This window comes from Glandiceps talaboti, chromosome 2, assembly GCF_964340395.1.
Source record: "Glandiceps talaboti chromosome 2, keGlaTala1.1, whole genome shotgun sequence".
NCBI classification, from domain to species: Eukaryota; Metazoa; Hemichordata; class Enteropneusta; family Spengelidae; genus Glandiceps; species Glandiceps talaboti.
Window position 1 is genome coordinate 16069947 of NC_135550.1, and position 27943 is coordinate 16097889.

Sequence of the window (27943 nt, forward strand, 5' to 3'; positions counted from 1 at the left end):
CAGGCTTAGGTCCGACAATATAAATCATGAATGGGTAAAGTCACACCTGAATCATACAGTACATTGGCTCAAGTGGTGTCGCATCAGATTGTGAGCTCTATTATGCAAAAACTAACGACTGATATTTGGATTTGGCCTCCCCAAGATGAATGTCAGATTGGATCAAAGTAAACCTGTATACATTAGTGTGTACTTTGCAATTGTATATTGCCCTCAACGTCAATACACAATTATTCTCTTGTTTTGCTCTGTGTAGTAATGTATCAGCGCAAGAGTATTTATATGTTGCAGTACTTTTATTCCTTGACACTGCGAATATAACTAATGTGTCTTAGATGGTGACATAAAAGAGGCTGTGGTTTACGAGGATGCAGTATTTCATTATTTTAATGTCCAGGACTCAGTATCGTACAGAACCTCTTCCTATCATCAAATTATTATTACGTGTTAGTTGAATATATGACTAGTGGGATTTGTCCACAATCTGATTAAAATCTGATGTGGTGAAAGCGGCTAGATGTCTTTATTTACCCCTATTTTCATTACTTTGTGTCGTTTGTTTTGTTCTGGGTGATAGCCATCTTCCCACCTGGAAGGAAAAAACGACAGAAAGCGATGGGAAAAAGAGGTAAAAAAAGACATCTAGCTGCTTTCACCACACCAGATTTTAATCAGATTGCATTTGTCCACTGTTAGACTGACATACAAAGTAAACTCAAATAATAATACATAACCATTTAGAGACTGGAGGTTAGGTATGGCTTTCATTATCAATATATATATATATACATTCACAGCCAACAGACCACACAATATGTACTACAAGAGATTTATACCTGAAATGTGTTGTTGGACAAAAGTTGATTTACAACTATTATGAGGAGGTGTGAGAAAATGAAATCTGATGACAAAGTCTACCGGAAAAAGCATACTAGATTTTTCTATTTCCTGAAATCTACTGTGCCTGACACATTGTATCACAAACATTACATTCTTTTCTTTGAAGTTCTGCTTTTGTCAGCTTTCATTTCTCTTTTCCGCTTCAGAGATTTCATCTCACTTCCCTTGACGTCACGCACATCCTTGTTTCCAAGTTTCTTCATTGTGCCACTGGATGCCGGAATGTGAGCTATCCTGGTAACACACCACCTCCATACATCATGACACATCTCATTGATAATTTCCTCACTTTGTTGACCCTTCACCTTTAACCCATGATCTCCACCATCAATCCATGTCATTTCATGTTCACAGGTCAGCTCATTTAAAACACTGTCAAATAAAGCTTTGGTGGCAAAAGAATCTTTTGTACCACTTAGAAATAAGGTGGGGGTTTTCAACTGTATGAGGATGTCTTTACGGAGATTAGATAATTTGCTTGGTGGATGCAGTGGATAGGAAAGACAAATTACTCCACATACAAAGTCTTTACTAGACATGACATTGGCTAGCATGACAGCTGCTCTAGCACCCATCGAACGACCTGAAATTGACAACATACACAAATTACGAATAGAAATTGACAATTTATACAAATTACGAATAGAAATGAACATCATATGCAAATTATGAATAGAAATTGACAAAACTGTAAATTATAAATAATAGAAATTAGCATATTTTGAGTCATACTAACAATGATCAGTTCTCGTAAACCCAAACCACAACCCATAATAGAAAACTTATGCATTTTGCAGGAGTTATAAAGACAATTTCAATGATAACAACAAACTTAAATACTGAACGACTTAGCCTAATCCATGATAACATAAGTTGTTGGTATTTGATGTAACAATCACTGGTTGGCTATGTTATAGCTGTTTAGTATACATCTGCTCTGATTTTGTCCAATAGTACTCCCAGACAAATACAGTTTAATTTCTAGTGTCTAATATTTGTTTAATTTTAGTAAATATACTACCAAGGTATTTCCCATTTATTTTTTGCACAGCTACAAAGTCAGCAATGAAACCATTTACAAATAAAGAAACAGATTGTATATTTTTCATTTCCTGGTCAGATATAAACAAATGGCTCACCTGCTACAAAACATCCTTTCAGTGTGTATTCTTTGCTTGTTTGTAAGAATTCCTGTTCAAAATAATGAAGAGCAACAAATGCATTAAACATTTCTGTATATAAATCACTTCAGTGTATGTCTGTGTTACTTATCATACACATATTTCACATGATAAACTACATCAATTTCTTTTAACTGCAAGGGTGTATTATGATTAGAACCAAAAAGTAGAGCTGTACAATGAAAACACTATAACTGTTGGATGTTATTCCCCAATATATTTCTTCTTTCAGCCAAGGAAAAATGAGTGAAGGGGCCTTTGTCACTATGAGTTACGAGACAAGTGATGACAACCCCTTCGGTCACGAGTATTTTAATTCCAGCTGAATGAAGAAAAATATTGGAGATAATTATACCACCACCAGTAATATCAAAGAAAAATCAGACAAAGCCATGGTAATTTTGAATGTTTTGACTCATATTTCGAACACAGCAGAACCAGTGCCGCAGACATGTGTTGTTGTGACATCAGTAGACATACATTGTCATGATGCAGAATGACAACAGTATGAATTCTATATTTTTGCTTTATGCATGGTATAATATATGGCATAACCCCCTTACCCACCTTCTCTCAACACATTTGACATAAATTTACAATCAGACACAGAACATATTTGTCACACAGCCTGTAAAGATCCACTCATCGGGGGCATTCCTATAATATCGACAACAACACCACAGTGCCCGTGAAACACAATCACAAATATTCTTTTACAACAAAATTTATCTTTACCACAACAGCTTTGTAAGCCAGCATTCTATTCTCAACCTTTGGTGATCGATATGTAAATCTTAGACATAGAAATCCCTTCTGTGTTAGATAATTGGACAATGCGATAAGGTGACTGTGGTCCATATTTCCACTGGCTCCATGTGTTAGAATGACAGCATAATCAGTCAATGTGTCAGAATTTGGACAGCACACTTTGGTCTGTATTTCTTTCTTTCCAAACGGAATGATTACCTGGTTTAAAATAGAAAATGAAATTAAAATGATAATTTTTTTTATGCCTTGTTTAATCTGACTTAGGGAGCGTGGCGGTAATGTTTATTTGTTCCAATTTGTTAATTTACATGTGTTCTAAAATATACAATAAAAAGATTACCTGAGGTGGTTTTAAACTGATTCATTAAAATCGGTTGAAATCAGTTTTAACCAGTGCACAGGGGGACGGAAGAATATTGAACAGGGGAATTGACTTCAATTTGATTTTGAACTAATTCACAATTCCATGTTGCAACCTGGGCTTATACTTGTGCATGCTTGTACATCCACATGTAGACTTATCTAAGCATTGTGAAAATATTCATCTTTTTCTTAATATCTTTTTCTTAATTTTCAATGACATCAAATAGCAGGTACAAATGCTGACATCACATCAGTGAATCTTTGTGATTTGTTTTCAAAAGATTATTTTTGACTGCGAGTAGAAATTTTCATTTATATGGTTATACCACCTGCATTAACAATAATGCTATAATATAACACTGGCTCTGATGTACAAGCTGTACTCATGTGACTAGTTGTCTGGTCACGAGTTTGACTGGAATTGTCATACCACTGTTGCTTAGTTGTTGCTCAATATTAATGTGAACCTTTAGCCTGTGTATATGGTCCGATAGCCAGCCATCATCAGTCCATCTAAAAGAAATCCCATATATCAGTCAATTGCATGACCTGCTTTTATTCACAATGAATTGCTCTGTTTTTGTTGAGTACACAGTGTCATATTTTATGTGACAGAGAAAGTGTTATCAAACTGAACACACCCCCTAAAAATCCTTCAAATTGTCAAAGTGTGTATACTAATCAAAGTACATCATTGGGTTGACGGTTCAAATACTTTGATGTTCTCATCTTAACCTTTGCTCTTGTTTCCCCCGGTGTTAAACAACCTTTAATATACAAAAACATAGTACAATCAAATTTTTAAAACAAAATTACAAATTCTCAAAAAACGAGTTTCCATAATAAAATATGAAAAATATCCTAAATGAGAAAAATAATTTTCCAGTCGGAAATACCTCATGATACTGTTACAATATTTTAGAAGATTTATTTACATGGGGAGCGATACAGAAAAAGTTGTCACATGACCTTATGCTAATTGCACGCACTTTATATATACTGTCACCTGTGTGTTTCCTTGCACACTTGTGAAATCTACAATCACAGGAACAACAATGGCTCGTCTTATTCTCCTGTTTCTTTTGGCTGTTTCTGTCTGCTGGGCATTCCCAAGCGACCCAGAAGTATTTGCGGAACCAACTGGGGGAGTAAATTGGGCTCTCATTGTTGCTGGCTCCAATACATGGGGGAACTACAGACATCAGGTAATATAGTTCTATGGACTTTCGGTTATACAATCAAATTTAACATGTGTCTCATTATTAAGCTTCATTATACAGTATGTGCACATGTGCTGTCCATTGGAATTAACATATTCTTTTATTTTATTTTTTTAGCAAACTTGACTTAAATTTTCTGTCACCAATAATTGATGATTGTTTGATTTCCATCTCTACATAAAATCCTTTGACCACACTATAGATATTAAAGTGACTACAATCGTTGGGTTTTCAAGAATTAAATAGATTTCCAAATTTTGACCTCCATGATGTTTGAAATTCTAGTCTTTCCATGGTCAGTGCAATCAATGTAAACAAAACAGATATAAGCATATATTTCTCAATGCTACGACGGTAATTTGTGTTTTCATTGTTGTTTCGTGTGGACTTTGTGATATTCACTGAAGATCAAACGAAAGATTGTACAGGTTTAACTACCCACAAACAGTTCGTAACAATACTACTAATAATAATGCTTAACCGCTGATAATTATTTAAAATACGGATTGCAATGCTATGAGTTTGGGGTCAATGAACGAGTTCTCTAAACAAGATATTGCATACAATTTAACCTGAAAATACAAACTCACTTCAGATATCTGCAAATCGTTCATTGTGACTGCAAGGTCGTGTTCCCTATATCGGATCATCCAAGGCCACAAGGTAACCCGTGATTATGATAGGAGATAGTGCACCTGCACTCATCATGTCAAGACGATCCTGCAGTTATATGCAAATATAAAGTGACCCACACGAGAAACGACAGGTCATTCAAGTCCATGAAATTTCTTCCGTGACTATAAACTATTAAAATATTTCATCCATATACGATAAATATATTAGTGTCATAAAAACGGCATTTTGTGCTAGGATTTCTAGCGTAATAATGCGACCAAGTTAGGTTTATCATCATCCCAGAGAAAGTTTTCTGTCACGTGATGGTATGTTAATTTACAGTATTTGTTAGCTGAGCAGCTGATCAGGTCGATCGCGGTCGTAGTCAGTGCAGTGTCATTGTACAACCGAGTGCCAGTGTACCATTCTGTACAACAATGGTGTATATACTTCTGCTAGCATTCCTCTCGCTATTTGGTAACACTTTTGCCTTTCCGGACCCAAAAGTGTTAGCAGAGCCATCAGCTGGCGATACCTGGGTCATAATTATTGCAGGATCGAACGGTTGGTACAACTATCGTCACCAGGTATGATGCAAAGCAGACACAGTCAATGAGTCACTATGTCGATTTTGTCAACAACTTTATTGTTCAAGTGTCACGAGATCAAAGGAAAGGAAAGTTTTGAGAGAAATCATTCAGTCATAAACGTCCAGCCTCTAGTAGTATTAGTGGTACCGTATAGTTCAATGGTCGATTGATATTTCCACTGATACAATTACAACGTGTCCTTCATCGTTTTATAGTCGCTCCGATTTTAGGTTTTAATTTTGTTGAGAATATTATTTTTTGGTTGAATAAGTTTTGGTTTCGATCTACGTCTGCTTGCTTCTGTTTTTTCGGCTACTTTCTCCCAATTTTCAAACAGGAAATAGATGATTGTGCGGGAAGAGTCGAGTCATGTGACACATCTTGTGTACATGATCAGATGTACATGATCTAACCGGGATGTACAGCCATATATAGGATCTAGGAATACATGGGTGATGGCTGATGTCTGCTGCAGTCTTAGTGACTACAATAACTCTCACCAATATTCAATGTAGCTATCGCAAACACAGCTCAGCGATGTAGACTACCTATTTCAATAGCAGCATGAGTTTGCAAAATGATGATTTGAAATTATTGTCCAACCTATGAGATATCTTTAATTAAGTATAAAGTTAGTTTCTCCCTAATCTAGTTCCTAGACACCATGTGCACAGTCTGGTCATCCAGACTAGTTTCTCCCTAAATACATCCATGATTTATCCTTGTATTTATTGAATTGATAAACACATATACAAGAAATTATCAATATTTACTTCCAGATCCTTAAACATCATGTGATGAAATGTCTGGTCGTACCTGAATAGTGTCATAGGGAAATACCTGATTTTTAAACATAAGTATAAAGTTAGTTTCATATTCAGAATCAGATTCACATTGGAGGACATTATGAGGCTAGTCTCATACTGCACCTCAGATTCAGCCTTAAATAGTCTCGTATATACGGAAATCACAATGACACCCAATGGAAGCTTTCAAGCAAGAAATAATCCCATAGGGACCTACAGGAAATGTCCCACTTCACTCTCACCATAAAATATTACTTCTACAGACTCTGCTTTTGAATAAGATTAAAAATCTTTTTATAGAGCAGGAATACAGTACATATACATTGGAATTAATCTGAATAGTGCACCTACCAACAAACACATCAGCTGAACTTTAAATTTGACATCTCTCAAATGTCTTGTGACAAGCTTTTATCTCTGATTTTCACTTCATATTTTCCCGTACAAGCTGAGGTGTCCCCTCTCCCGTCAAGTGAGTGTGTAGGGGGAACATTTCCTGTAGCCTCAACATTATTATATCTAGTTTGACTGATTTTGTTGAGGGGGGGGGGGGGGGGGGGGGTAATCATGATTTTTCGAATCTGGGTTGAATCTGAGGCTGAATATGAGATACTCATTCAAGTGTACAGGTAGGCCACTGCACTGTTGACCTTTTCCCCAACTACAAATTATGTAGAACTCATCATATTTATTAAACATAACATGCAAGTATGTTAATTCTTAGATGAGAGTTGCAATAGTTTGATGTGTTACTATTTTCCTAAATGTTAAATTGCTATCAAAGTTTTTCAAACAATATTCCTCAAGCTGATTATTTTACTAGATTTAACAGTAATGAGTACATGTATTCATGAGTGCATGACATCATGACGATCTGACCAATCAAAAACAGATGTTTCAAAACATAAGTTCTGTGGTAGTGTAAAAGCATGTTCTCCGTGTATATAATAACACCAGTGTGCCCTCTAATGATAGCCAAATTTTGTTGTTGCAAGTCAAAATGATAAAAAAAACTGAGGGCACACTGTCTAACACTCATCAGCAACTAGTTATTTCTGACCTTTCACTGTAAACAAAATAATTGACTTAGAAAGATGTCTGTTTAAATATGACTGTTTACTGGGCAATTCCCTTGAAACAGCAGTATTTTCTAACTTCATATTATTAAACAAGGCCTAATGGGTAATACAATTTACCATGGATTTATTTTAGTCAGATTTCTGGTGCATCTGTGATCTCTGGTGATTTAAGTTCACAAACAAAGTTGACTGCCAAGCTTGATGCCTCTGAGTCATGACAGTCAGACACCTGGTGAAGACTTGTCTGATATGTAATCCAATTTATGACTTACAAGTAGTTAAACTGTTATTACAAAACAAATAATGACTGACAGTTTTATTGTTGTAAATACTGATATGATGTAAAACAGAATCACTGTAGATCTGATAAAGTCAGTTATAAAATAATAGATTGTACAGAAGGGGAGGGGGGAGGGGCAGTGCAATCTCAATGTTTGAATAATATGATATTTTCAATCCAGACAGCCAAAGTCTATCGACTAAGTATCCTCCCCCACCTCACCTCACCTCCCTACTTGTTAGGTTGTGGACAGAGGAAGGTCAGATTAGCACACTACAAAGATAGTCATTATAGTTATAATATGTCATAAAAACTACTACAAGGAGAAGTACATATTAACCTACAAAAGTGGTCAGACATTCTGGTTCTATAAAAGTACTCCATATTTAGAAAAAGTTGAGCCATTTATTGCATTACACTTACAGCATCTCAGGAGTAACTTGTGAGCTAGCACCACAGACCCTTGTAAAATCTACAATTTATACACATAATTCAAAGACAACAATAATATCTATCTCGGTCTTGTTTGCTTAGGCAGTCTCATTTGTCCTCACCACAGCCTCTTTTAGTAACGACACTGTCCAAATCGCACCAGGTATCAATACCTCAAGAGGTATTGGTATTTTACAGTAGCACCGAAGATATATCTGCTCTGGTTTTGTGAGAATGGTCTCATGGCATTCATTGTAATAAGTATAAGGGGTGGATATTGACACCTAGAGCTATTGTCAACATATTTCACTTTTCATTGCTGTTTATAAGTGAATCCAGGCACCTGATAGTACTCCAAGGAAGATAACCAAAAGTTTTGATTACTTTAAGGGGTGGGGCAGGTCTACTCCCACCACTCTACTTTCAATGGATACCAATAAATCTAAAAGTGTCAGGATCACCTGATTGGAAAGAGTATGATGACCTTGGCAATTTGATGAGGGATTTACAGCAGTGTTGTATTTGGCAAATGTAATTTGTCTCACATCCATGACAATGTATGAGGTGTCCATCATAATTGATTTGAATAAAATTTTATCTGTCACTTTTAATTTTAAAACTTTGCTACAAATCGTACAGTTTACCTGCAATATTTTTTACAATTTTAAATGCAGTTTGGCAACTAACTTTCAAATAGTTGTAGCAGTTATGTGAAAATGTCACTGGCTTTGCCAGGTAATCTAGCCAGCTCACTGTACTGACATTTCGTCTCATTTAATTGATAATTTAACAACTACTACCTTAGTCAAAGTAAATGAAAAAAAAAAAGGGCATTTACAAACCCGTAAGGATTGCAAGAGAGTCTAAATTAATGTAAAAAGTTCCTTTTTTTCTGGTTTGTTTTATATATTCTTCATGAGGACTCTTGAGTGTTAGCCTGGAATCCATGCGGATTGGATTTTCTACATTTGTCTTACCAATCATGATTCCAGGCTATCAATCATTCATCCAATCTGCAAGGATTCCAGGCTATCTGAGTGGTAACTTTGAATTTCAAAGATGTGTGTACATGTATGTGTGTGTGTGTGTGTGTATGTGTGTGTGTGGGGGGGGGGGGGGGGGTAGCCATGAAGTGTTACCCTATTTATACATGTCTAATTATGTAACTGCCATGTAGTAATGATGAGTAAAGCTCAATAAATTCACTTTACACTTTCACTTTCTATTCTAAGCAAACATGTCAAGTATCGAAAATATGCATTCTGTGGTATGATTTGTAACATTTCAAGCGGGCAGTCTTAGCTATTACTGTTTTATGACGTGCTTTTGTTGTTCTCTGGACTAAGTGTCTGTAATAAAGTTTTAGAGGGCATACTGCCCCTTGTTACTTTACTTAAGTAGAAAACTCAGCATTGTACATATATTACATGAAAATCAAGGCTTGCAAAAGACTGACAATGGCAGTTTTAAAAAAGTTCAATCCCCTGGGGTCTCTTCTTAATGCCATTTTAGTTTACAGAATGCACTTTGTAGGTCACATCACCTGACCCTAATCTATTTCAGTCACAAGACATGTCATGTGATATTATCACCTGAGTGCACTCAGTGTGTATAGAAACTGACATCATTGTCATACTACTCAGCCTTGCAGACAAAAAACAACATGTCTGCCCATCTATCTGGTTTTAGGGGTCAACTATCTTATGTTGTGTCCTCCCAGACCTTGTATATTTGTTGATTTGTGATTAGATAAATCTTCAGTGTTACATTGTTCTCTTACATATATTGTGTATCATAGTTCAGTATTAAGGTTAAACATTTAGAATATATAAAAACTGTAAGGTAGAGGGAGTAATTAAAGAAGAAACATGATAGAAATTCTAGTTACTAGTCATTTCAAGTTTTTAAAAAATTCTGCCATGTTCATTTCAGCTATATTTAATTACTGATGCAGTACATTTGGTAAAATATAAGCTAACCCTGTGATACATTGTTTTAATTGATCAAGTTAAAATGAAGCACTTGGAGGCCAGTGGACAGTACACAGGAGAATTAAACTTGTATATATATTATATTTATTTTAAATTTGAAGTACAACATAGTTGAACTATGTGCAAACAATGAGTAGATTTTTATTCATTGTCCAAAATTCATTGAAAGATGAAGTTTTATTTAGCAAACCGTTTGCAGTTGTTAAATTAACCTGTGTGTGAAATTACACTGTGCTGATAACAACATAGTCTGGATGTGGTATTGAATCAGCTCTAACCCTGAAAGAGAGGATGAAGGATAGCACTAAACTCATAGTATTAGTAATAACACTAACAGCATTTTAGATGTATTACTTCATTCATAGTTTAGTGAAAAACACAAGTTAGATATGATTTTCTGTGTCTATTTCGTGATAGAAATTATTCCAAATATATATTTTATATTTACTGGTAGTCACAATTCATACAAATTTATATACGTCGCATTTGATGTTATTTTATGTCATGTATTTTGTAGGCGGATGCATGCCATGCTTACCAGATTGTCCATAAGAATGGTATTCCAGATGAGCGTGTGGTCGTTATGATGTATGATGACATCGCCAACAATCCAGAGTAAGTCACAAGTTCAAATACATGTACAGTATCAAGAGTACCCATTCCTAATATCTTACCTTCCTGTAGTTTGATGATGTAGCGACAGACATTGCCATATCTCACCCCATATGTGCTTTGCAAAATGAATTCAATATTTACCCTCTTTTTCATTGAACTATCACAGCCAGAAATTAAGTGCAAATTGTTGCTGGATTTTTGAATTTACCTGTTGCAACAGATAACATTAGTTGCATTCCTACAAACACGAGGACACTCAATGAGAGGGAAGGCACTCCACGATGTCAGTAAACAACCAATCACAAGGGGAAACATTTTCTGGTTTAATTCAACCACACTACATTATAGTCAGTAACTAGTAAGTGGTTGGACCCATCACTACTTGACTTCATAGCTGAATGTTGCATTTTTTAAACTTTTTTTTGTAAACTTGCCTACCAAACATTGTAATTTACCTACATACTTTTATCTTTTATCATCAAAATAAATAAAACATTATCAAAAATAATTGATATATTTAGAGGAATGCTTCCAGTGCCATGGGCAATTCAAAATAATTTTTTTAAAAATCATATCTTTAAGTAAACAATATTTTTTATTTCATGACAGGAACCCGACACCAAACATCATCATCAACAGACCTAATGGTACTGATGTGTATGGTGGCGTTGTCAAGGACTACACAGGAATGGTAAGTGATTGGTCTCAGTTTTTATGTAGCTACATTATAATTATTGATTTGTTTATCAAGGGGAATCAGGTATATCGCCCAGTCACTGGCACCCTTGAAAGTTCTTTGAAGTAAATGACACTTGTGTTGGTACATTGTGTTTTGATGACCTTGGAAGACTGGAGTGATAATCTGATAATCACATTTTAATATCTATATTTGTCATTCAGGGTTTACAGTGGAAGCAAGGCAATGGGTTTATTTTGAATATTATTTTCATGGTTTAGAGTCAATATGGTATACATTGTAGGTGTAGCTTTTAGGATCAGCTATTGTTGTTAATTTTTTTCTCACCCTAGATGCAAATGTATACATTTATTATATTCACGGAATATTACAGGTATATCAGTATAGAATTAGATGTAAAGTCATCTAATTTGTACAGTATATTACAAATCTGATATTGGAGCAGTTAGGTGTTGCATTTGATATTTGAAGTTATGAAACTTATCAAAACCAGAGATTGCATTTCACAAAATGACTAGTTACATTACCCCACATAATTTTGATTATTGTAATAAATGATTGACATTCGTTTGTGTTATTATGTCCGTAGGATGTTACTCCTGACAATTTCCTGAATATTTTGCAAGGCAATGCAGCAGCCATGCAGGGTATTGGCAGTGGAAAAGTTATTGCAAGGTTGGTAGAAATCCTTTGAAAAAAATGTATCCATAGATACAGTTAAAATGATAGGGATGTATCAAGTCACTGTCAGATAGATCGTAATAACTCGTCCTAACCTTTGGAGACTTAGTGATTACTCATAGATACCTATCACATCAGTGAATATAGATGGCCCTCACTGGACTTCTTGGGAGACAAGTGTTTATATACTTAAAGAACTATCCAGTATAAATAAAAATTATTATTATTTAAAATTATTATTATTTTACCTGAAACAGAAAAGAAAAATTTCAAGGTACACCCCTATAATGTTTTATTTATTTTGTACCATATCGTTTCAAAGCATTCTTACAAGTACTTTGACAAGTCTGGACTTTTTCGGCTGTGTAACATAATTTTCATATAATGACAAAAATTTTCCATTTCTGACTTTTTTGTAATTTATAGTGGTCCTAATGATCATGTATTTGTCAATTTCGTTGACCATGGAGCACCTGGTATTGTAGCTTTCCCAGCTGGTGGCGAGGTAAGTTAGATAGTACTTAATACATGTACATCATTATTATTATCTCATGGTTGACAATGCTTTGTTGTATCGCCATTAGTGGCATTGTTTATTTCTGAGCTGGCCAGAGCGGGAATTATTTTTTTAAGAGCGTTTTTTTGTCAGCTGACAATCTATTCTAGAAAATTTGTGTTCGGTCGAATCATGAATAACAAAAAATAAGTGAGGCCACACGTTTTGATGGCCAATCATGGTTCTACTAAATCCTGTAGTATTCCTCCGCTTATTATTTTGTGCTTCATAAAACCTACATCGATGTTATAATATTTCCACATTTTTTGTTCAAATAAAATCTTGTGAATTTGAAATTAAAGTGATATAGTATCAATGACATGAAAGTTGGAAAATAGACACACTAAACATGATGATATTGGCATTACTGTACATGCATCATTTATTTGATATTTCTATCTCATCAATTTCTTCCAGCTTCATGCAAATGATCTGAATAATGCCATACAAAGCATGTACCAACAGCAAAAGTACAGTAAGGTATGTATCAAACAATCTGTAGACTTTGGTTCATGAAAAAAACGTAAAATGACATACAACTTCCAAAACATTAACAGACATTTGTTACACACTGTCAGATGATGTGATTCCGTGAATATGCATTTTCCTTTTATTGTATAAGTTTGTCCACGGTCAAGTTGATATTGAATAAAAGGGTCAAATATCATTATTTATAAAGCCACAGTAGTGTTCAGAACAAAAAGAATGAAATACGATTTGAATATCTTTGTACACACTTTGACATCAGTCAGGTTAACTCATTATAACTCCTCTCATTTCAGATTGTCCTGTATTTTGAAGCCTGCGAGTCTGGTTCCATGTTTGAGAATTTGTTGCCAGCAAATATAAATGCCTTTGCAACTACTGCATCCAATGCAGAGGAGTCATCCTACGCCTGTTACTACGACGCAAAGAGACAGACTTACCTTGGAGATGTGTACAGTGTCATGTGGATGGAAGACTCTGATAAGGTATGTCATAGATGCTGATCAAACACCGCCCTCAGTGTTTTTGTCAAGGATGGGAAATAACTCAAGTCTGTCTATTTATCCTCACAACTTTTAAGGATACAAAACTATAAGAAATGCCAGATTATCTTCCCCCGATATCTTACACCAGAGTTTAAAAAAAATTCACTAAAACACTATTTTTTTTTTTCTGCTTGTACTTTTTGATAGGAGGACTTAACAACTTGGACACTTCAGCAACAATTCCAGATAGTCAAACAGGAGACTAATACAAGTCATGTCCAGGAGTATGGTGACCTCAGCATGGGTAGTCTGGCTGTCGACGAGTTCCAGGGAAATGTGAATTCTGTCAAAAAACCAGCCAAGATGTCATACAAACCAGTACCTGTAAGTGGAAAAAAAAATTGTTAATGTGAAGAAATACTGTCTTACTTATTTCTTTCTTGGTTAGGTTTAGTCATATTCATGTTTGTCAATGAATTTAAAATCTGTACATGATACTAGTATTTAGATGTTGGAAAAAATCGGTATATTCTATGAGCAGTATTTCGAGCACCAAGGTATTACTGCTATTAGTTGCAGTGTAACACAAAATCTGAGTGCTTTTGCCAACACACAAAGTCTTACTCTGAATAGCGCCCTCTAGTGACTATAGGAAAATGCTGATCGGAAAACCCAAAATCGGCTGTGTTTAACATTTTGTACGGTTTCGGTATTGACAGGTTTTGTCAAACTGTCCATTTGTGCTGGGCAATCTTTTGTTACATTTCATTATAATATTAATTAATATAGCAGTGAGACAGCACAAAAGAACTTTAATGGAAGTTTGTTGTAACTGCAACCACCAAAATGAACGTTTTCACTTAATGATGAATGATCTTTTGAAGGACACGACTAATTACTATCTTAATTCTCTGCCACTAGAGGGCGCTGTTTAAAAAAATCTCCCACACTGTTGGAAGTCATAATTTGATGATTTATACTTTTTGGAGGAATAGGAATTCATTTTCATGTTAATTTATTTCAGTCTTTGTTATCTTTTGACACATTTAATAGTTTGATGCTGTACCTGCACCAGACGTACCCATGGCAATCTTACAACATCGCCTATCAGCTTCAACAACTCCATCACAAAGACAAGAAATTGTCAAAGAAATGAGCAAGTTATTTCAGGTGGGAAGCTATTTTGTTTTTTTTCAAACATTATTTCTTTTGTAATCTGTAAACTAAAATACCTGAATATCTGAGTATGCTGATAAAATCAGCAAGTGACGGCTAAGTAATTTTCGATATGTAGCAAAACTGGTCCTGTAAGAATTTTTTCTTTTTAATGTTTACCATGTAGATGAGAGAATTGGTAACAGACACAGTGAGAGAAATTGTTGAAAGTTCTACCGAGAGCTCTGAACAAGCTGAGAGAATTATTAACACCAGGAAAACCAAACTACAGAGTCACTTTTGCTACAAGGCAGCTGTTAGACACTTTGCAGATCACTGCTTCAGTCTGAACACTGTAAGTATTGAAAGTTGAGGAGAGTAATGACTTGTGTAGAGTTTTAGACAAGTTACTGTATAAACTACTTGAATTAATGCAGTTCATATTAATAATATTAATTATGACAGCCAACTGTGTTTGTTCAGGCTGGTATTTGAGATATTGGTATATACCTGAATTCCTCTGAATGTTTTACTAAGGTTCACCATCAAAATTTACAGTACTGAAAGTATATGTACACTTTACAAAATCACCCCCGTGGTGGGGTTCCAAAACATTAACAAATACACCTCTGTCGTTGCTGATGAGAGGGTTAACAAAGATGTGGGATTCACTTCACTTGACTCTGCTGTAGTAAAAATTTTCATTTCATGATTAACAAAACTCTCATTGAATGTTGGTATTGGTTAACTGCAATCTGCACATTGCATTGTTGATCCATTTTGCTGTCACTTTCGGTTTGTTTTGTTGTGCGCTTTTGGTAAATTTAACTGACATCACACTACAGTCTATCCTGTCGTATATAATTGGGTACCTGGCTGGATGTTATGGTTATGTGAAGGATTACATTCTTGGCATATTAATACTGCGAAATCTGTTTGTTGCCAGTAGAGTTTAGAAAGTATATTGGGTAGTTGTAGTAGTAGTATATACCATTGTAGGACTATGACTGGTTTGATGATGTACAGGTTGTGGAAAAATACTCAAGGAGTCTTGAACTAATTAAATAATCATCACATTATACCTGTATGTATGCGGATGTGCATAAGCTGAACAATTTCTTCTTTAACCCCCAAATCAGAATGAATATCCACTGCGTCACTTGTACGTTTTTGTCAACATGTGTGAAGAGAAAGTTCCAATTTCAAGGTAGGGTTAATTTTCTCATTTATTGCAAATAAAAAAATTATGACTTTTATGTGTTATTTTATAGGACTGGTAATTGAGTCTGCAGTTTACTAAGCTAGGCACAATCTTAATATTGTTCTTTTATGTTGTACATTATACAAGCGGGTGATAGCAGTTATTCTGTTGTGCAATTCTAATCACCCTGTGATCAAGATAGTGTAAACATTGGAAGTCCCAAAAACAACATTGCAAGTTCATGGAACTCTAAATAAACTACTTTTCAGAGACACCTCTCTACCAGCACTATAATTAAACCAACATCCATTCAATAGCTTATCACTGTTGTATCAACATGTTACAATAATGGTTTTAGTTTGTGTCTATCTTAGTAAACCGAAGGCTCAATTGCTGGAGTAAATGTGTGAGTATTATCAATGAATCAAAGTCATTTTAAAACTTGACATGGATGACATAAAAACATCATGCTACTCACTTCATTGATACATTCTGAATTCTGAATCACTACAAGTATAAAAAAGACCACTATTTTCTTTTCCACAGCATGACAGAAGCTATGGACAAAGTGTGTGGTACACAACTGGTTCAGATTGCCAAAGGCATCAACTAAAAAAAACATCTTCAGTGTGACACACGGATAGAAAGGGTGCTTTCAGCATACAACCAATCAACTCCATAAACAGGCTGTTCTGAAATATCAACCCTTGACTTTTTAACCTTTCAACTATGAACTTTTACTAAAATTGAATCATACATATCATTAACAGAGTCAAATCTACAAGTCACATGTTAGAATGACAAGTACTCACAGGAGGAAGGTCAAAGTTCACCACTGTTCATGTCATTCCTTTATTTTATATTTATACTGGATAACCATATAACATATTGGTTTATAATCTTATTCATTTACAATGGTATTACATGTAACGGTTACCGTAATTAATTGCCAATATTCATTTTCTGTAAAATTTTATAAATGAAAAAAATAATCAAGTCACAACAAAAATGACATGCATTTAGTGATATGTTCATTATTTATCACAGGGAGCAGGAGAAATATATACAGATGTTTTTGACTAATTTTTATGTTCAATAAAGATGATACTGTAAATGTTAAGTGTAATTTATCCCCAATACCTGTTTGTGACAAGAAGATCCTCCCATCTACCATAACGAAAGCTAGAAGGCGATTGTATACAGAAGGGATTGGTGTATCGACGCAATTTACACCAAATGTGTATTCCTTGAAAATTGCAGTTGCAACTACAGACAACCATTGCGAATAAATTACACTTAATATTTATAAATATCATCTTTATTGAACATAAAAGTAGTTCAAAACGTGTAAATCTTCACATACTATATTTCTCCTGTTCCCTGTGATACAATCATGTCAACTTTGTGCCAGGTTTGATTCAAATCAGCTTTGTATGTGCATCAGCTGTGTAATAGCTACAATACTAGATAGATAGAGAGATGTATGCACTGATGGGCAAACCCACTTTCTACATGAGTTTGAAAAGATCACGATATGTTTTGCCCCAAAAAAGCCGGAAGACAATGTTTTAGATTAAAGATTTGATACTGTATAAAAAATATTTTTATACTCTGATAATTCAACATTTCGTATTAATATTTTCTGCAAATCAATAATTTTAAAGAGCATTTATATTGGCACTTCATGTACACAGATAAATACATAAATTTAATGATCTTTCTATAATGAACACAAGTATTTCTGTTTGTCTTTTTATACACTCAGACTTGCTTGCTGTCGATAATATTATTCAATTTGTGACATAACCCAGAAATAAATTGTAGATGTCAATGGTCAGTGTTTTTGTATCATTTAGTCAATATATTACAAATTAGATAAAAGTTATCAAAGAGATCATACAACTTTGAACAGTTTATTTACATCAAGAAGATATGGCTCAATTCTCTGTTTTCTGGAGGATGATGGGGCTAAGAGATTCGTACAGATTGTATGGGGGGGGGGGGGGGGGCTCTGTGACAAAAACATTAATGAAAATGTTTTCTCCGGCTTTCCACCCAGCAATAACTTCTACTTGTTTCAAAACAGCAACCATGCATGCAGTTCACCAGAGTAGTTATCTTAAAATGTAGTAACGGAATGGGACTATATGACGTAACCTATGAACAATCTCTCAGTTCTGTCATTTTCACCTACCTTGGATTATGCGTGCGTTGATGACATGTTGTAACTTGCATTTACAGATCTGAAGTATTACATGTCTCTCACTAACATGTGTTCTCTACACTTTTGTGTAACACTGTCATTGCTATCCTCTACTTTGACATGTACTTACAGGTAAGTGCAACAAAACATAACTGGAAAATTTGGGCATAACTTTTGACAAATATTATATACATATATCTGATTACATCAGTCCTCAACTACATAGCGTTATGGAATTTGGAAAAATCTGTTCTGTAGATTCATATCGACGATACTATATGTAACGACTTGGTCTTGCCTATAAATACAGTCTGGTTGGAAGGGTTATGTTTCTTAGAGTTGCTCCATTATCGTAAACCACAGCCTCTTTTACGACACCATCCAAGACGTACATATCTGGCTTGCGAGAATGACTTGCTCTCAGTGGTATTATACTGGGTTTGACATCACACGGGACTGTAGCATCTAGCAAATTTGGGTTTTATTATTGGGGCGGCCTGAGAAAACTTTAAAAAATGGGAAGATGACACTCCTGTTGATTCATCTTAGTAGGCAGTCCATTTCTATCTTGGAATCTATTGCATTTAAATTTAAGTGTCACTTGGCTCCACAATCTTTGCGAATTGTTAGTGTAAATGGTTTGTTCTAATTAGGGCACAACAGTATGTAATGTCAGAATAATCATCATCAAAACACCCATTGTTACACGGTATATGTTTAGCAATGATCTGCTATGACAGAAACTCACATTAAGAAAATTTTAGCAGTGTTGGTAAGATTTTAGTCGAGCCCAGATGATGCGGTTTCAGATGAAATGGTTTTAATTATTGTGAGTCATTTTGAATGGAGCAATCAAATATGATAGAATCAGAAATGGTGTGTGTGATTATAACCATCAGTAACTTGGCTTTGGATAGACTAAGATGTGTCGTGTCGTGTCGTTCCGTCCTTGCCCATTGACCGATAATGTGTGAGAGCACCCCATCACAGCGTATATTACAGCCTAGGCTTTGGAGGATCATGAAGTTGGAAGACTTAATTTATCTTCACATTCTACTACTTGTCAGTGTGGACAACTTTGTATCAAATTGTACTATAGTCCCGGTAGTAGCAGCCATCAATAAACGTAGGGCAAGTTTACAAGTTAACAATCCTTTGAGTGTACAGGAATTGGGAACAAGTAATCAGAGATAAAAAAACAACAACAGAGACACAGTTTCTGAGACAGTGACCTTTATATCAATATTCTTTTTTGACACAACATACAGCGCATTCTGTTAATGAGTTGAGCTGTGGAACAAAGTTTACAATTTGAATACAGAGGGGAACACATGGGAAGTCCACTTATTGCAAGACATGCATTAGATTAACACATCAAACCAGTGAAGAAATCAACATAAACACCACTGAACACAACAAGTATATCTCTTACATCAGACCCCCAATAAATTATGTGAATTCCCAACATATCTGTTCCCTCTTTTCAAAAACAACGTAAGATTCAGAAATATAATGTAATTATACACAATTCATCTGTCTCTATGATAACTGAAAAAAATTCATGAGAACATAGTTTTGTACATAAATTCCAGCACTATCTGACTGGATTACTTTTTTTGTCAAGAAAGTTGAGCACGAGCTGAGTTTATGCATTTTATGTGGGGTAATTTTTACTGCATTAAAAGGTAGGTACCTGTAATAATGTATACTCTCTAAAGCATACTCGTTATTGGCAAAACTAAAACCCAGTATTCAGGCATTACACATACATGATTTCATGACACAGTTCAGTAAAAGTTATACTGAAAAGTCACTGGATCATGCCATCAATTCAACTGTGAGTGTGAGATGTATTGACATTATTACCCGGCTGGTAGTTGAACCTTCGGTTTTCTACTATAGACACAAACTAAAACTATTTGTCACATGTTGGTAAAACAGTGATAAGCTATTGAATAGATGTTGGTTTCAGTAGGGAGGCATCTCGGAAAACTTTTAAGAGTTCCATGATCTTGCAGTGCTGCTTTGGGACTTCCAATGTTTACACTATGTTGATCACAGTGTGATTAGAATTGCACAACAGAGGAACTGCTATCACCCACTTGTGTAATCTACCGTATTGACGAACACAGTTTGCATGTATCTTAGTAAACCAAAGGCTCGATTATCATGTCATATTATACTAGAAAAGTTTAATTTAGGTTTTACGCAAGTATTTTAACCCATTAAAAATGCTTATAAACTCAGCTTGTGCCACTTTACTCCTTTCTGGACAAAATGAATGAAAATAAAATGGTGTATCTGCTACATATATAAAGACCAGTGAAATCACCAAGATCTCTGAAGTTCTTCACCCATCTTTGAAGTCTTTTCACCAGGACATTTGGCATTCTCTTATTTGCTTTTTATTTAAAATGATGTCTTTGTAACAAATGGAAGAGCATATTTGTTTTATATAGATGGGTTGAGCTTCGGTTTAAACAGCAGTACACAAAAAGTGAAACTGAAGTGTGTTGTTAATTTTACAGTTACTTCTAAACTCTTTAAAAAATGTGTGTATTAATTAATGAAGAAAAGCAACAAATTAATACCGCTTTGATTAATTTCAACGGTGATAAAATTATCTCTGTTAATGAGTTAGAAACTGAACGTCACTATACACAAAATCACTAGGTTGAGTCAACTGAAAAAAAAAGTTTGTTTGCCCATCCTGTGACTTCAATCGTTAAAACTGTTATCAATTTAAAAAAAAAAAAAATCCTGTATGTACCAGAACTAAACAAGTCTCCCCTTAATCTTTACCAAAAAAAAAAAAAAGTTTAATACATTTTAACAAAATTAAATGCAATGTTTTTTTTCAATTTCTGCATACATGATTTTTTTTAATTATTAATAATGCATACAAAACCAATAATTTACTCTCTTAAAATATACAAAAATGACAAAATATAGTTAATATGTACTATAGTAAAAAATACCAAAGCAATGGTTATTATAAGGGTTGACGTTTGTTATTACTTTTATAATATCCTATTTACTGGTCCAAGATAGAAAAAGAAAAGAAAAGAAGTAGTTTGGATGTAGATGGCACAGGAAATGTGTAAGTCAAAGGACAAAAAGTAGAAATAGAAAGGAACGTGGAGAGAGAGAGAACAAGTGCAGAGATATAGAGAATGGAATGCTGAGTAATAGACGCTATTGGCTGACATACAATATTTATGATATACAAGGGACTAAGTACGCTTTAAATTACAGACATTTAATATCCGCATGTAGTTTTCCTGCAATCAGGTTAAAATTTTGAGGCACACAAAAACATATAGTGGGTCTTTCCCTTTGGAGAGCACTCTGGGTAGGATTCTGGTGGTGGAATACATAGCTACCCCCCCCCCCACCCACCCACCCAACAGGTAAGGTAAGTCAGCCTTCAAGCATGCTTCACTTACAAAATACCTTACTCATACATATTTCTATCTGTGCTGCTACATTCACGCCCGCTGAATGCAGCTGCAAAGACTATCTTTTTTTGGCGTCGGTTTCACCATCCATGTTGCATTTTTGTTGTTGACATTTTTGCATGTTGCTCAGTCACGGTATTCAGTTTATATATAATGTTCTCTTTTCAAATAAATTATCATGAACCTATTCTGTACATCATAGTTTTTTCTTATCAATAACTTTTCAACGCCACTGCTAGTCTCTCCATCTTAATTGCATTGTTATGTAAATTGGGAGGTATGCGAAGCATGCTAGAAGTCTGAACAATACTCTTTTTTTCCCAAGGCTAAGCTATGGATGGAATAATGAAATTGATGAAACCAGCCTCTCTGTATCTATAAACTCTTATCTAGAGTATGATGATACTACAGTATGTAGTATAAGAGGGAAACCAAACTGTGACAATAATGCTTGCCTTTTACCAATCTATGTCATACACCAGAATTCATCCATAGAGGGCGCTATTTTGGGGAAAGTCCCGAGTTACACACGAAAACTACATATTTGACTGCTGGAATCACCTGACTATACATTTACACACTGGCTTTACATGTATATGAGTTGCTATCCTTATAAAGCTTTCAAAGTTAACTATAACATTGTTCTTTCTACTAGCCAAGCATTTCTGTGCTATGGTACTACCTATATATGCTGAAGAGTAGCGAAAGCCTTCTGTATAATCAAGCCCTACAATTTTATCCTCTTTACTGCGACACTGTATACATTAAACTTTGAAGACTCAGAAGAGCTCTACATGCTCACAAGATTACTTGCATTCGTTACAAATCTCAGTATTTCAGAGTTTTACCAGCTGACTGAATATTGCATAGCATGCATTACGACGGAGGGAGTAGTTTTAACAACTACACCATTTATTCACACAGCGGTGTAGATTACCGGTAGACATTTCACTACAACTAGATTTTGTCTGTACCAAGCTGTACAAAGGACACATCAAGCAAGCACGTTTTGTGATATGCTTACAAATCTAAAAACAGACTTCAACTGAGGTATATGTATTAACATACTACTTATTGAATTAGCATCGAACTTGAATATTAATTAAATCATGATGTAAATTTCCACATGATTCCGATACCTGGGGTGTTCTGCATACCAGTTAACATAATAGGTATCTTCGGTGTAAACAAATAACAAACAAACAAAAAGTGGACAATTCAAAACGTGTAATGTTGTACGACTAATTTTTATCGTCTCTTGATTTACAACTGGATGACAAAAGAACTCAATATAGTAATGATAAGTCTATACACAGGAGAATGCCCAAACCCAAAGCCTCTAAATAATGTACATACATAACACTGATGTAACACATCAGTTTTATTAAAACATGACAGTTTTTAGTAAGGTCAGTTTATATTGCAGTCTCATGTAATAATGGCAGTTATATAGGCCTTTCATGCAGTGTAAGTACATTTATACAAGTACAAATCGTTTTATCTTGGCACGGTCTAAATATTTCCAGTGCAGAGCACTGTTAAATAAGGGGGAAAAAAAGTCAAATTTGGCCAAAGACACTTCTCATCAACCCTCTCCCAAATAAAATACAGCCATTTTTTTCATATTTTTTTCCCATACATGGTATATGATTATACCATAACATCCCCAATCTAAGACAATAAGTGGCATGGAAAAGTTTAATATTGTTTTCTTTTTTTCCAAGCACATTTCACTTGTCTCACTTTGATGTAAGCTTTACACAACTTATAAGTTTTGTTGTGAAAATAATACAAGCACAGTATATACTCTACATCAATGAAACAACAATATGATATGTCCAAACTCCTTGTTACTCATTTCCTTCTCCTCTACAAACATTTTCTGTTTGCTGAGATTCACTGTTGTTGATTTTCACCCACACAGGTTTACTATATTGCAACTTCAGGTACACATTCTCTGGGGGTAGAATTGATTTCTAATTGGCATCAGATTTTGTCTCAAAGACTCAAATGTCTAGTCAGTGTTACTTTCCTCTGCCAATTTCCTCCCACTGGATAGTGTTTTAATAGCATGTTGCACATATCATAGCAAAATATTAGTAATCAATATTTTAAAAGTCACAACACAGCGAGCTCACAGGCGGCTGGGATGTATATAAATTAGAATTTCTTTCCCGCTTTCATTCCAACTCTTTCCCGGCTGTATTCCGGCTTTTTGCCATGTCCTAGACCTTGGGGACCAACGGGACGTTTCCTGTTCTTTCTCAATTTTGCCATGTCTTCACCAAAGACATCTCCAGTTCGTAAGGCAGAAATAAGGTCATCAAACTCTCCCTGGTCATTCTTGCCTCCACGGTTACCCTGTTTGCCTTGCTTGCTGGCTTTCCGCTGTCTCTCCTTTTCAAGTCTCTGTGAATGATTAACATTTACAGTTTTAGAGCTCATCTCACAGTAAGACAATAATCCCACACCAGCATTAACACTGTTTACATAGCTTCAACCTCAGATAGAAGTCAGTAATTTTTTTTTATATCTGCATAAATATGAGTCCATTCTGAAACACTTGGAACTTTAGAAACTTTCAATTTCTACAAGAGATATACTGTCCTTTACTTGTTTTGAGTTGGTACATGCCACTCACTTACAACAATAAACCATTTCTCACCTCCTGTTCAATCTTTTTCCTCTTCTCTTCTTCAGCCTTCTTCTTCTTGTAATTTTCATTGTCAAGCTTTGCCTCACTAAAAGATTGCAAGAAGACATCAAAGATACCAAAGAAGTCTTCAGGTGTGGTTTTCTGATCTTCTCCAAAATGCTTTAAAACTCTAGAATACTGGAAGGAGAGAAATGAAAAAAAAAGAGAGTTAATATCATAATGTGCGTTAATCATATGACAGAAACACTTGACGTTGTGAAAATAAAAGCAAATCGTTTGAACATCAGAGTAGTCCTGGTACAATCTAGTCTATCAGATATGTCATTTAGGGGGAACTCTCATCCCTTTGTAGTGGTGACTGATAGGTTGTGGTTGCCATGTTGGCACAATGTACCTTACAGTCTAAGAGCAATCCTGTGGATATCAATCTGAAAAGTGTAACTATGTGAATTTGATTGCTGTCACCAGGGAGAATAAGTAGTAATTTAAAGGGACAACTCAAAACTGTTGGAGCAAGTTGACTATGGAGACATGCAGATTACAGCTGATTACCTGACTGTCTTGGACATGTCACTTGCATAGCCCTACTAGCAAAGTACTGATACACAGAAATAACCCTGTCTGAGTTGCCCCCTTCATGTAGCCAAGCTCTACGAATGACACACTTACCCTATCTTTAGCATTCACCATTATATCTTCTAACTCAGAGAACCTAAGACTTGCTACTGTCAGGAAGTCACTCATCACTGACACAAATTTATCACCACGTGCACTAGACCTGTTTTTGTGAAAATCCAATTCCTACAGATAATAAACATAGAATTATACAGGTTAATATATAGAGAACATTAAAATGGTGTTGACCTACTCGATATCCATATTACATCTACTAGGTGCATAGGGTTTCAAAACATGGTTGGTGATTTAGATGGATATAATCACTCACTAATACAGCCACCCATTTTGACAGACAGACAGAGACAGACAGACTGACACACACATGCATACATGCAGACAGACAGAGACGGACAGCCAGCCAGACACAGACACAGACACACACAGACAAACAGACAGACAGAGAGACAGACAGAGAGACAGACAGACAGACAGACACACACACACACACACACACACACACACACACACACACACACACACACACACACACACACACACACACACACACACACAGCAATAACATTCACTAAAAAAAGTTACCACTGATGTGATACATCATTGGTGCCAGCCCCCTCTTCTGTCAATGCTTTCCTCACAGTATGAGTAACATGGCAATGTTGGTCAAATTATGAATCTATTAATAGCAATCTAGATTTTTTTTTTACCCTTTCGCATTCTTTGAGTCCACTTCTCATGACAGCTATTTCTTTTTCAAGTTCTGCATTGCTGTGGACAAAGAACAAATTTCAAAGTCACACAAATGTGTACAACAAATCTGAAAGCCGCGTACCTTACATTGGTCACACATAAAATAAAAAAATATTGGTCACATTTTAGTTGTTAATTTGGGTATTCAAATCTGTGTGTGAAAACATATCTACAAGTAACCTGTATCATCAATGAATTGTCCAGGTGGAAATGAAAACAACTGAGTAATGTGTTCACAGATTAATGATCCAGAATATGTAACTTTCCAAGTATCAACTTTGGGTTTAACGAGCTGTTGTTTGCCACATAATTTTGATGCAGAAATATTATTGAATGTGTCTGTCATTACATATAATGGACAGTGTCGTTTCACTGCAGATGATACAATTCATGATGTGTATGCTGGGGGGTCTAACCCTATTCCTGTCCCTGTCCAAGCCTGACCCCCCCCCCCCCCCCCCCCACTTTGATAAAATGGTTTATGTTCTACATTCATGCCAACTCTTACCTTACTCTAGCAGCTTCTCTAACATGAGGAATTTCATCTTCAAGTTTGTAAACATCTGGAAGCTGTGGACAATGGTTTAAAGACAAAACATCATTAAAATCGTGTCTCATCATCTTGTACATATAAATAAAGTTGTACAATCAAACTTCTACAAATCAAAACACCATTAAAAAATACCAAGCTCTCTCAGTTTTGTATTCAATATAATTCAGAGGATTGAAAATTCACATATTATTCACCTTCACAGTATAGCATTTCAATCACATGAATAATAAAACATAAATATCTGGTCTGTTACCATAACAATCAACACTCTGGAACACATTGTAATAACAAATATGGAGTAGACATTTGAATATAACAGTGCAAGGTCTGCAATTCAACACCCAAAGTTTACCCAAAGGCAATGATGTACTCATACTGAACCAATACACATTAGCGCCCTCACTTGGTCAAATGTCAAGTGCCTTTGTTTGAAAAAAAAGTTCGTGTATACAATGACAGGTAGAGGGCATGCTTACCTTCTTTTGTAAGGTTTCTAATATGTAATGTAAGAGTGTAATATTCCTATCTACACTGGACTTGGTATCTATAATCTTATTTAAACTAGATATTCTGAAGCCTGATGCATTGCCTCTTTGCCCACGGTTCATGTAATTGCCTATAGCCAGCACCACTTCCAGTAGTTTGCGTAACCGTTTACTCCTTTGAGTTTCTTTAGAAGCATGAAGTAAAGCTGATGGGGAAAAAATGTAAAAAAAAAAAAAAATGATGTCATATGGTTCATCTACACTTAAATGTTAAGTTTTTGAAACAAGAATGGTGGTATCAATACTGCTACACTGTATTCAATTTCATCTTTTGCAAAACTGAGTTACAATTGTCCCTTACAGTCTTAATTTCAGCTTGTTTCACTGGGAATTAGTGCAAGCTTCACCTGACCATACACCCTCCACATGTGGGTGGAGAGTCTATGGTCTGACATACACTAGATGACAAGTGTGAGAAATGTACCACAACAATGACTGTAGCCAAGCACATGGCTTCAAATTGCTATAGATTTGACTAATAAAACATAGAACTCAAAAGTCTTCTGATAATCTAAGTACATTTTATAGCAAAGTTTGATATGGAAAATGGAATATAGATATTTCTTCCGCCAAACAAAACACAAAAAGATTGGTTTTTGGAACATAAACAAGAAACCTTTGCAATGATGAAAAGCATCATATAAAAGTACATGAAATGAACAATAATTACTCGTCATATAGTATTCTCAGTATTTTCTTCATTCAGATGAGTAAAGGGATTTTTTTTTTTGAGGTTTTTTTTTGGCTGACCCTTACCTTCTACTTTGGGTTTACATTCATTCATTCTTTCGCCAAACTTCTTCTTGTAAAATAAAGATTTCAACCTCTGTTCATAATGAGTTATTCTGCAACGAACGAAAGAATCAATATTAGCCATAAAAGAACAACTCTTTTGAATATACACACTTTATGCAATTCTTAACTAGTATTTTTAATCAAAACACAACTGTAATAAGTTAGCAAAATGCATTCTTTATCAAACAAATCTGTTTTCCCGCAATATGAAACGCACTCTTTGAAGTTACGGTGTTCAGATCTTGG

The 27943-nt window shown here is 35.1% G+C and overlaps 3 protein-coding genes across 3 annotated transcripts in view; 1 reads left to right on the forward strand and 2 right to left on the reverse strand.

The window, feature by feature from the left end:
* Positions 1-122: 122 nt before the first annotated feature.
* LOC144447289 (testis-expressed protein 30-like) lies at positions 123-5157 on the reverse strand. The gene is made up of 4 exons (XM_078137213.1): positions 5023-5157; positions 2817-3047; positions 2040-2091; positions 123-1483 (listed from the first exon to the last, which is right to left on the reverse strand). Exons 1-4 carry the CDS (start codon positions 5080-5082, stop codon positions 987-989), a joined length of 840 nt encoding a protein of 279 aa, XP_077993339.1. The 5' UTR covers positions 5083-5157; the 3' UTR covers positions 123-986.
* Positions 5158-5404: 247 nt separating this feature from the next.
* On the forward strand, positions 5405-17921 carry LOC144447278 (legumain-like). Its single transcript, XM_078137205.1, has 12 exons — positions 5405-5634; positions 10743-10840; positions 11450-11531; positions 12127-12212; positions 12645-12723; positions 13192-13254; positions 13557-13745; positions 13953-14129; positions 14799-14915; positions 15088-15255; positions 16040-16107; positions 16648-17921. Exons 1-12 carry the CDS (start codon positions 5485-5487, stop codon positions 16712-16714), a joined length of 1344 nt encoding a protein of 447 aa, XP_077993331.1. The 5' UTR covers positions 5405-5484; the 3' UTR covers positions 16715-17921.
* Positions 17922-21708: 3787 nt separating this feature from the next.
* Positions 21709-27943, reverse strand: part of LOC144453622 (disheveled-associated activator of morphogenesis 2-like) — a 35562-nt gene continuing 29327 nt past the window's right edge. The window contains exons 19-25 of the mRNA XM_078144943.1: positions 27659-27747; positions 26834-27048; positions 26313-26374; positions 25762-25822; positions 25088-25219; positions 24428-24595; positions 21709-24171 (exon numbers count right to left, since the gene is read on the reverse strand). Coding sequence (XP_078001069.1) covers positions 23923-24171; positions 24428-24595; positions 25088-25219; positions 25762-25822; positions 26313-26374; positions 26834-27048; positions 27659-27747 — 976 coding nt within the window. The 3' untranslated portion in view covers positions 21709-23922. The remainder of the gene's footprint in view (positions 24172-24427; positions 24596-25087; positions 25220-25761; positions 25823-26312; positions 26375-26833; positions 27049-27658; positions 27748-27943) is intronic.

Coding starts and splice junctions, on each gene's coding strand:
- LOC144447278 (XM_078137205.1), top strand. CDS start 5,485: ATGGTGTATATACTTCTGCTAGCATTCCTCTCGCTATTTGGTAACACT. Junction 5,635..10,742: donor GGTACAACTATCGTCACCAG/GTATGATGCAAA, acceptor TGTATTTTGTAG/GCGGATGCATGCCATGCTTA. Junction 12,724..13,191: donor CTTTCCCAGCTGGTGGCGAG/GTAAGTTAGATA, acceptor AATTTCTTCCAG/CTTCATGCAAATGATCTGAA.
- LOC144447289 (XM_078137213.1), bottom strand. CDS start 5,082: ATGATCCGATATAGGGAACACGACCTTGCAGTCACAATGAACGATTTG. Junction 2,092..2,816: donor TGGCTTACAAAGCTGTTGTG/GTAAAGATAAAT, acceptor TATTTTGAACAG/GAATTCTTACAAACAAGCAA. Junction 1,484..2,039: donor GAAAGGATGTTTTGTAGCAG/GTGAGCCATTTG, acceptor TGTCAATTTCAG/GTCGTTCGATGGGTGCTAGA.